The sequence below is a fragment of the Phragmites australis genome, chromosome 3 (genome assembly GCF_958298935.1).
Source record: "Phragmites australis chromosome 3, lpPhrAust1.1, whole genome shotgun sequence".
Taxonomy (NCBI): Eukaryota; Viridiplantae; Streptophyta; class Magnoliopsida; order Poales; family Poaceae; genus Phragmites; species Phragmites australis.
Genome location: NC_084923.1, coordinates 41,933,755 through 41,944,842, shown reverse-complemented (window position 1 = coordinate 41,944,842; position 11,088 = coordinate 41,933,755). Strand labels below are relative to the sequence as shown.

General features: G+C 44.2%; 1 protein-coding gene across 1 annotated transcript; it reads right to left on the bottom strand.

The window, feature by feature from the left end:
• Positions 1 to 3,311: 3,311 nt before the first annotated feature.
• LOC133913148 (coatomer subunit alpha-3) lies at positions 3,312 to 8,390 on the bottom strand. Its single transcript, XM_062356213.1, has 3 exons — positions 7,972 to 8,390; positions 6,871 to 7,365; positions 3,312 to 6,421 (listed from the first exon to the last, which is right to left on the bottom strand). Exons 1-3 carry the CDS (start codon positions 8,177 to 8,179, stop codon positions 3,468 to 3,470), a joined length of 3,657 nt encoding a protein of 1,218 aa, XP_062212197.1. The 5' UTR covers positions 8,180 to 8,390; the 3' UTR covers positions 3,312 to 3,467.
• Positions 8,391 to 11,088: the final 2,698 nt, after the last annotated feature.

The window sequence follows — 11,088 nt, the reverse complement described above, 5'->3', positions numbered from 1 at the left end:
GAGTATCGATTGGAACAATTTAATTGGATCCTTACCTCGTCACAGCCATGTCGATGAATCAGAAAAAATCTATTTATCATCCCTCAACTATTCCTCCGGTTATTTTCTCCTCAGCTCTAGAAACAAATAGAACATACCCCTCAAACGTTAAAACCAGGTCATATTACATCCCAACTCCCAAGGTTGGTTTTATAGCGGTATTGTGATGTGTCAGCCACACGGATTATATGGCAGCTTTTGCAAAGGGAGCGAACGAAATTATTGGTTGTAAAAATGAAACCATTTGCCGCAGTGAATAAATAGAATGCGCACCTCGTCGATCATGAATCAACCATGGTCGCTTGGAGGCAAGCCCCTGTACCACCACGTGGAATTTTTAAAAAAATAATACTCGAAGTGACAACTAGAGACTTGTCTGTATTTCGCGTGCGGACGTGCTACGTGACAGTAGACCTTATGACCAATCGACATGCGTAATGCTAAAATAATATTATTTAAAAAAGTTCCCACCACGTGCCTCTCACTTTATCAAAATGCCACTAGCCAAAATAACACTGAAGTAGTCCAAAAGCTTGTCGTGATACCATTATGTGACTATTTTACCCTCAAGTTTCCTCTCTACCCTTCTTCCACCCTTCGTGTGGCTCCGTCTGAACCAATCATTACCACGTGGCAAGCAATCTGAGCTCTAGTGTGGTGTCTCCCACAGCATTCGACGTCCATTTTGAGCACAATGACTTAGATGCATGCCCGGGGTCGATGGCCATGCAACTGCGTGCGAAGCCATCCTTGACCATTTGGCAATGCATCGCCGCCATTACTCTTCTAAATTGAAGTTGGTGCGAGTTAGAGTATTGAACCTCTCCATTGTACCTACCTCAATTACTTGCTCATAAAGCTATGCATATATATCCTATATACTAAGTGGCCAGGACTCGACGAGGGCTCACCACATCACGCCACTGTAGCTCCTGTAGTGCATCCATGACATGAAGGTCTCAGCTCGACGTCAGCTCCCGTCTCATGTGAAGCCCAAAGACATCCAGCGCATGCCACGGCGGACTCTAGTCGGTGGCCTACAAATATGTGCTTCCTCCTTCGTTGAGGATTCAAGCTCGCCCACGTCTCTCTTCCCTGACCCCTCAGGCCGCTCCTCTCGCAATATCTACTGTTGCAAACATGTCGGACTACCCACTCCAGTCGCCGACGGATCTCAAATGAACGCCAGAACTTCGTCGAAAAAAAAAAGAATTGGAACCCTAATCGTCGCCACCAATGCGTCGGCTCCCAATCCGTCACACGAATAGACAAAATCGCGCACGCACGAAGGTCGGCACCACAGAGACTGAATTCAATGTCGCCGACGGCCATCCACTTTGCGCCACCTAGATGTAGGCGAACCGAAAAAGGTGTTGTTCTCATCGACACTCCAGTGCAGCTCCACCCCCCCCTGGCCTCACAGGTGACCGCTGCCTCCCTAGATCTGGACGAATCCAGCGAGATTCACCTAGATCCGAGGCTTCTTCGCGTCAGGGCTGAAGTCGATGTCGCCAACTGCCCTCCACTTCATGCCACCCAGATGTAGGCGAACCGAAACCGGTGTTGTGCTCCTTGGCACTCCGGTGTGCCACTATAGAATGGGTGACCATCGTCTCCCTAGATCTGGATGAATCCAGTGAGATTCACCCAGATCCATAGCTTCTCTGCATCTGGGGTCCATTGAGGAGGCCACCATCGCCTCCCCATCACCCCTGGCCTCCATCAAGCGCAGAGTTGCCGTCACCGCCTTCATCACAACCAGCCGCCGCATGGAGCAAAGGACAGGGCTCAAGGCGTCAGCACCCCTAGATATTCTTAGTGCCACAGGAGACGAAGCTTTTCCCTATGGCGGCCGGTGAGCACGCATCTACGATAGCAGTAGGCTAGCACGGAGGCAGAGGCAAGGGCAAGTAAGCACGGTGGTGAAATAGAGAAGAGGGCGGCCAAGCAACAGGGAACCCTAACCGTAACTGCCCGACCAACCTATTTTATACGGCGCGACGCATCCCCGGTTGGGCCAAATGGGCCTATTGACAAAAGGCCCCATGTTTTTTACAAAAACACCCCCAAATTTCTAAAAAAATGCGTTATCAGAGAGATAATAAAATGTGTAATCTATCTATATGTTTTAGCCCTTGGTTTTATTGTATATTGCACTGTGTCCTGTTTACCTCATCTTCCCATTATATGAAATGAAATATGTGGCAACCATTATTTAATCGCTCAATTTGATCAGTTCTTTTTCTTTCATATGTGTTGCGGTCAATGAATAGGAAAAAGAGCAAATACTAATATAGCAAAGCTCCGCTCGCAGCCAAGCCCCCTCCCCCGCCATCGTCACCGGAGCACCCCTCACCCAAGCTTGCCTCCCTCGCCGTGGATCGAGGCTAGATCGGTCAATTCCACTTTAACTTGCTATCATTGCAGGTTCATCCTAAAACCGACAATGCTACAGGTATACCAACTACAATGTACTAAGCACTTGATATTATCAGTGTATCGTTATATTGTTATTCCATGCAAACTTCATTATACTTCCGTATTGCGATATATGAATAAAAAGATGATGCAACCACCCGTACGGCGCCGATCTGCCTAGTTTATCTTATCCTTTCCATCGATTTTCGGCAAAATGTGTGAAGTGAGCCGGACAAGGCATGCAGATGCAGTAGCTCCGTGGTTGTTGGGCGGTGGAGTCATATGTGGAGATTAAGGGGTGTTCCATCGCTCGAACGCCCGACGAGATATGCCAAATGATGCAGGAGCTAGGAAGTTCATCGGAGAAGATTAGTTGGGGGCAAAACTGTCCAAACTGGTTTTGTAATGGTATTTTGACAAGGTCAGATGTTTGGATGGTACTTTAGCGAAGTGCGAGACACGTGATGGTATAGGGGCAATTTCCCCATCCAACCAGGACACGTTTAGTGATATGAAACATACCTGACACCGTGTGATGAAAGACGGCACTTGTTCCGTGACCACAACAAAGCCAGCACATGGGTCTTGCTGGTCTGAGTAAGAACAACCTTTGGCCCTTTGCTATGTGACCCAATCATAAGTTTCGGGATATCACATAAAACCCAAATACCAATGCTAGAAATTAGCTCCAGATCACAGAATGAGTGTATCACTAGCACCACGATATCGAAAAAGGAATTTAAAGAGTGAAAGAAACATCTCATACATCAATGTCCAGACATAACTTCAATGGGTCAATCAAAACTCCTTACGCATATGGCAAGTGATCACAGCAGCTTCTAGGCAAACAAAAATCAAGGTAACATAGAATGATAAAAGCAAAAGTCGATAAAATCATGTATAACACTTATTCCTTACAATCAGCAAAACTTACTGGTAATATATATGATAAAGTCTTAGAACTTTAGACACTAGAAAGAATATAGGGTAGCTCTAACTACCATCATCACTTATCTCAACTGTGTAGGGGAGCAGAGGAGGCCTGAAGCATCTGCTCCAACAGTAGCGAGCTCGCATATGGTACAAAGCTGCCCTTCCATGGAGGGAACAAACCGAGATCCACAGTACGGACAGCAAACATCCTTTTGGCCACGGTAGATAGGAACATACGTAGAGCCACAAACAACAAACGGATTTCTGAAGTCATAGTTCAGTTGGTGAGTATCTTCCTTATCCTTGCAAGCAAGAAGCACCTGCCGAGCCTTCCTTGCGTGGACCTCGTTGGGGCTGTTCTCAAGAAGCATCCTTGCAAAGTGTGCTGCAGTAGCATAGTTCCTCTGCTTGAAGCAAAGACTCATTGCACTTGTAAGCACAAGCCTTATATGAACTCTCTGAAGCTTGCAGTTAGTGAAGTAAGCAGCCAACTCCTGTTGACGGGTAACATCATCTCTCAATTCCTTTCTCTTGAGTTCCATCTTCAGACCAAGAACATACTCCCTCACTATCTCGATCAATTCCTTCACTTCATCAACTTCTCTCCGTGAGTCCACCACTACAACAGGAATGGTATGTAAGATGTTAAGGAACAGCCTCAGTGCTTCCGGGAACCTCCCCTCAGTTGTGGCTTTGTAGGCAGCCTTGAGTCTGTCTTCCATCTGTGAGAAACTGAAAACAAGTGCAGGAGGACCCCTCACATTAGGACTTGCAGACTCACTCCAACCTTTCTCAACAGCAACTGATATAACGGGGGCAGCTGCAAGTGCCCGTAGATATGTATGACTGCCCATGTGCAGATCAAGAAACAGGGGCTTCAGTGGAGAAAAGTTCCTGATACCCAACTGGCGGCTAAGCAACCGCATTGCAGTGTCAAAGTTCCCTGCTGCTGCATGCTCCCCAGCCAGAGAGGATTTCTGAGTCCAAATTTGACTGACAGCCATGCCAGGTGTAGGAGCGACAAACACAGCGGAGCGAGCATTCCCAGCAACTTTTGGAGTCTCTGCTTCAGGCGGAAGTTCCAGATCTTCCAGGTCCCAGCCACCCTCCTCGCCATCCTCCTCATTTGGTTCGCCCTCCTCGGCATCAAAATCATCACCACCATTTGCCACCACCTCACTCGCATCAACCATATCCAAGTCTTCATCGCCCCAATCAACACCAGCAGCTTCATCATCTTCCTCAAGCTCTGCCCTTCCAGTAGCATCCAGTCCACCCTCAAAAATACCACGCACAACCCTCAGCAGTGGCCAGTCACCACTGGCCGTGAGAGGTGCAGGAGGAATCAACAGTGACTGAGATTTTCCTTCAGGTAAAGAAGGCACATTTTCACCTAATTCAGCAGCAAGCCTATCAGCAATTTTGGTGAGTCCATGAGTGGCAGCAGTAACATAAGCAAGAGGTAGCTGCCCAGCATTCTCCAAGATCTCAACCCGTTTCCTAGCATCCCCAAGATACAATGCATTGTGGAATTGTCCCATCAAATTGTTATTCTGTCCAGCAATTTTGCACATGAAGCCCACCTTGTCTAAGTAACCAGTAATCAGATACAGAAAAGCAAGCCTCTCAAAATTCTTTGTCCGTTGGTATGCGTATTCAACAATACCAACATTTCCCTGCCTCAGAGCCTCAATTCCCAACTTGTACCAGTGATCCTTGTCATCAATCTCCTTCGCAGAAGCAACTGCAATTTGAATGTTACCGCTCTCAAGAGCTAGGTTAAATCTTGTCTTCTCATCTTTCACAAAGTGGAGAGCAACCTCTGGAAACCCCTTCTGTTGTAAATAAGAAATCACGGCCTGCCCACACAGCTGGGAGTTCTTAATCATACTCATAACATGATCATAGCGTTTCCTGAGAAGGGCGAGCTTGAAAATGTATTCTGAAGCATCAACTGTAATCAGCTTGTTCTTTCCATCACGATCTAGACAGAAGATGTTGTTCCCAACAACTCTTGTTATGTAAATAGGAACATCAAGGGTTTTTATGATCCCGCTATCTCCATTGGGAAGACAGTACTTCATATGGTTCAGTGTAGTGTAAATGAACACATCATTCTCATCCCAAGCACCACTTTTCACACGGATGGTTTCATGCAGTGTACAGCGATGGATAAGCTTCTTGTTAGCTATAACCACCGCATGCTTGCTCAGCAGTGCAACAGACTCCATATCACTGGACCAAACAACATATTTAACAGCTGGTGTCTGGAGCTCACCAAGGACTAGCCTTTGCTGCAGATCAAAGATGGTCACCCGGTCTTCAGCTTTGCACAACAAGTTACCAGTCCCCGCATAATAAATTGCATCAGTCGCAATTGGAAGGGGACTTTTCTTCACAATTTCATTCTTAAGATTCTTCACCAAAACTTGATTGCTACTCTTCTCAAGGACCGCAAACCTGTTGCGTGCTACAAAAACAGCAGAACCACCAGCTCCCTTCTTTGCCTCTTGCAGATAATCAGACCTGCCAGCAGAATCTTTAGGAACTATGTAGAGTTCATATGAGCCCCCGTCCACATCAGAGCAAATCAGGACGGCGTTTTCGGTTGGGCTATAGGATAGTGTCTTGGGTGACTGGTTCAAACTGACAGATCCAGGTCTTCTTATTGGAGCCACTTGGACTTCCTTCTGGGTTGAGTATTCAAACAACCGAAGAAATCGATCCTTCATGTAGAACACGGTGTCACCACTCACACAGAAAGCCGGGCGTTCCCTCTCTAATTTAAACACAATCATGCCACTATCATGACCGGCAGCTAGAAGGTTCATTTCAGGGTGAGCAGCAAGAATCCAGAAACGGTCATGTTCCCGCCTAAACGTCTGAATACCAGTTCTCTTTGTCGCATCCCAAATGCGAATGCTTTTGTCTTCTGAGTTAGATACAATTATGTCTTGCTTCGCATGGAACATCACGCAGGACACATTATTCATGTGGCCCCTCAAAGTATCAACTTCCCAAGCCTTTGTGTCTGTCCATAAAGAGAAAATTAGAATTATTGTATTCCAATATTTCCATAAGCATTTACATTTCTTCGTATTCATAAGGTCCTATCAGTATGCAGCAAAATAGTGTGTGCTAAACCAATTGCTATTTTTCCATGCAATCATTTAGACATAATGTAAAAAAAAATACTAATAGTGAGCCATGCATCTTGCAAATAGCAAACAAGTTACTTCATATTATTTTAGGCATACTGAGGATTAAATGGTATAAAGTTCTTCTGTAAAGGTAAGATCAGTTGAACAGAACCGAAAAAAATCTGAGAAGAAAAAATAACTATTGTTTCAAAACTCTGTTATGATGAAATATCAAACCAATAAACTTGGATAGTTATTGCTCAGCTGCACAAACATTATATACAAAAAAAGAAACAAACGAGCATGCACAGTGAAGTTCAGGAAGTAGCAGCATTGTTACCATTCATTCTCCACAGCTTCACCTGCCGGTCATCTGCCCCAGAAACAATGAGTGGCAACGTGGGATGAAATGAGGCCCAGTTGACTCCACGGTCATGACCTTCCAAGACATATTTCACTACTGCATCAACACCTCCAAACAGGTCAGTGTTCATCTGGGTCAGACGGAGTATGTCATCTGCAGGTGACACTGTCTTCTTCCTCAGAGCTCCAATATCCCAGACACGTACAGTCTGATCAAGTGATGCCGATACAACCAGGTCCTCTTTGGGATGGAAAGATGCGCACATGACATAGTGGTTATGCCCGGTCAGCACAGCCACACAGGTTCGTGACTGCCAGTTCCAGATCCGGATTGTCTGGTCATCACTAGCACTTACGATCCATGGGTACTCATGATGGAATTGTACAGTGCGAATGTAGTCAAGGTGCCCGTGAAGCGTGAAGAGGCAGCGATGTGTCTTGTAATTCCATACTTTAATCTTGTAATCATCACCTGCATCGCATCTCAGCAACCAAAAGCTTAGAAGAATTCATAAGTTTAATCTTTTCATGTCTCAAGCTTATGAGTCATTGTTTTGCAAGCAATAATGGTAAATGCACCAAAGAGAGCATAGTTTCATCAGTCTCAATTCTATGAATGACAGCACCATCACCACGATCGTTTTGGTTTTGGTGCGTGCTAATGAGAGTGTTGCTCTCTTGTTTCACCTCCTATGGTACCTCTTGATTCAAAAGACTGTAAAATCCATGGGACTCCACTTACTGATGAAATCAAAACACTAAAATTTTATTTACAAACAGATCATCATAAGCCCAGGTAAGAAAATAAACACCAGATCCGACCAATCCATCCTACCAACTATATTTCCTTGACTACCAACACTCCACACCAAACGCGATCTAATCGAAGACAACTCTAAGTGTCCACTATTATACAATCGACGGATCGCAACAACATCTAAAGGCCTCGTAACTCGAGCACACGACTCCAATCCGATAGACAGAATTGCGCTAAACACGCAGCGCGCCGCAACAAAATACCTGCAAATGACAAATCGCGCACAGGATGAGCGAGCCAAGGCGAGATCTAGCGGATTACCTCCGGAGACGAAGAGCGGCTGGGTGGCGTGGAAGTGGACGCCGCGGACAGGCCCGTCGTGCTCGTCGAAGCGGTCGAGGAGGGTGCCCATGCGGTAGTCCCACATCTGGATCACACCGCTGTGGAGGCTCGCCAGGATCCATGGCCGCCGCGGGTGGAAGCTCAGGCCCTTCACCCGGTTGCTCTTAGTCTCGAACTTGGTCAGCATCCTTCAGGCCCGGCGTCCCCGGCCACGGTGGCGGCGAAGCCCGAGCCCCCCTAGCCTTAGCCGCGGAGAGGAGCGTAGGAGAGGAGGTGGTGATGGATCTGGGAAGGGGAGGGAGGAGAGGAGGTGGTGATGGTGGATCTGGAAAGGGGAAGGGAGAGAGGAGACTGCGAAGGACGGGGGACCGGGGGGTGGGAGGAGAGGGGAGGTGTATTTTAGATCTCGGAGAAGTGGGTCGACGCGCATCGGGGCGGTGTGAGGTGGTGGGAGGGTGTGCAGGCCGTTGGATGCTGGAGCGTAGCGATCTGAGCAGTTGGAGAGGGTGCGACCGGGGTTGTCATCGAGGCATTTGCTTGCCGTAATGCCGGAAAACAGTTTATAGTGCTGAATTGTGAAAAGTTTTTAAATGGTAGATTTTAAAAAAAATTAATGAACAGTTTAGTAAAATGGATTTTTACAATCTATCAAAAATTGTGAAAATCAGCTTCTCCGATTCCTACAATCCAATCAGCAGATTTTAAAAAGCTATAACAAAAAACTATCTATTTGTTTCAGTTTCGGATTGTAAAAGCTGAAAGTCACAATCCAAAATTGAAATAAACAGACCCTAAAATCGTTTGGTCAAAGGCAAATTGCAATGTGCACCCTGCCTAGAATGAAACCATAATAACACTCTTGTGAGGTGACATTTCTCGCTCTCACTAACGGGTAATATCACTTGAGTCAGTAATAATAGATTATGATGGTGAAATTATTATCACTCACTCCATAAGAGTGATAAATTATTAAATAGTTTTTAATGGTACCTCTTCAGTGATGCAGTCTACAACATGTAGATTTGATCGACGTTTTCTACTAGAATATATATATAATATAATAAATTTATAAGACTATGAAAATATTTTTAAAATAAATATATATATATATAATTTTTATGTTTTTAAATAAATATTTATACGTTATTGATATTCAAAGTTTCAAAGATTTGACTATAGCTCGTTTAAATGTCATATATATGTATAACGGGAGCGAGTAAAAAAGATAGGGTGTGCCACTGTATCGGTGAGATATTATATAATATTAAGTTATTAACCATCTTTTCCATACCCTGAATTGTGCCAAATTTCATAAAAATACTGCCAAAAATCAAAAAGTAAATGGATTGGTTACGTGAAACTATAGTGCTAGTTTTATCATTGATTTCATATTAGAATGATGAATTCATTTTGAGAGAAATAAAAAATATGCTCTTTATGTATTTTGTGTGTCTGGCGGTTTGACCGCTAGGGGTCGATGTTCTGGGCGCTTTATGTGCAAGAGCAAGGTCTTTGTGGTTAACTAAGTGATATGGTCTCGCGGTCTAACCTCAGTCATATCGGTCTGACCGCCACAACGAACAGAGAGTTTGGAGTCTCTGTTCGGGCTCACGATTTGATCGCCGGATCAAATGTTGTTCAGAATCAGAGCAATTATTGTTCTAAAGTAACCATTAGGCTAGTGATGGTCTGACCGTTAGAGACTTAGAAATGTCAAACTTTGTGTAACGGCTATCTTTCAACTTGTAGCCTATAAATAGTCCCCCGTTGGTTCAAGAAAGCTCTCTGGCTTGTCCATTATGATCTCTTGAGCACTTAACATTCATCTCTTCCTCTCTTGATTTAGTGATTGCATATTTGAGGGTATAAAAGCATCTAGTACATTGATTTATAGTGTTTGAGCTTTGTGACCCTAGTGATCCTTCAAGCAAACATCATCATCTTATTACTTTTATAGGTTGTCACCTGCTAGATGGCTTGGAGTTTGTGGCACCGTTGTGCCATTTAAAGGAGATTATGAACGGGCCCAATGGGGGTTGTGAGAGGTTTTGAGCACATCTAATAGGAGTAGTAAAGTACTATTCTAGTGGAGTTGAGGTATTAAATAGTTCATTGCACTAATCCGGCTTAAGATCGCGTTGCTCTTGATAAGCCTTTTCTCTTAATGAAAAATACAATTAGTTTTTTAAAATGTATATTCACCCCTCTAATTGGTATAATAGATCCTACACACTTAAGACACGTCTTATGAAGAGCTTGGACAATATAATTACTCGAGACCAAAGGTTATCATCACATGGATGCACCATGGTGAGGCCTTGCGTGCTTTTGCCGCTGGGCCACGGCACCTTCCCTTATATGGTGTGAGAGGACTTAAGCAGTGAGACACATCCTTCATTGTCTGTTGGGTACGGAATAAAAGGGAATGGTACTGGAAAAAGAGACAACGAGGGCTAAACGTAGGTGTCCAGTGACTTGATTGCAAACCCTACTAGATTAACAAAGTGTTTTCTATAGAGAACATATTAATAAAACTATAATAGAATTAAAGAGTTAATTTTATAAGATGGTGATGGTGATGGTGATGATGGGTAGTATAAAACTATCATATCATGTTCTTTTAAGATTTCTTATATTCTCGAGGCATATTTCTATATCTAGAAAGAGAATATCTAGATGTATGAAAGCTAACTGTAGAAGCCTGAATATCTCGTAAACAAAGAAATTTATCTTTAAGAGCAAGAAGGAAAGACTCCATGAGTGGTACGATGACCATCCTATATATACGGAGCCAGTAGACCCTACAAAGGACAAGTCATTAGAAGTCTCTCTACAAGCCAGAATATACTACAAGTCGAGCAAGGAAGTTGTCGACTAGGATAGAGACTAGACACACCCCTTATAATAAGCTCAAATCAATACAAGACAAACATGACATAGAGTTGTTATCTAAAGAGAGGCCTAGACATGTCTAAAAACTTCTCTATGCGTTCAATTTATTCGTTTGATCAAGGCATTCTCCGTCTATTCTACAAATTTATAAGATTAACAGTTCACTAATCGTCGATAACTAGCACCATTCATGGGGATCATGAC

Bases quoted from the DNA above. Each gene is read 5' to 3' on its own strand.
- LOC133913148 (XM_062356213.1), bottom strand. From the start codon at position 8,179: ATGCTGACCAAGTTCGAGACTAAGAGCAACCGGGTGAAGGGCCTGAGC. The intron at 7,366-7,971 runs GTAATCCGCTAG...GATGCGATGCAG, and splicing joins GCCGCTCTTCGTCTCCGGAG to GTGATGATTACAAGATTAAA. The intron at 6,422-6,870 runs GTAACAATGCTG...CTTTATGGACAG, and splicing joins GAAGCTGTGGAGAATGAATG to ACACAAAGGCTTGGGAAGTT.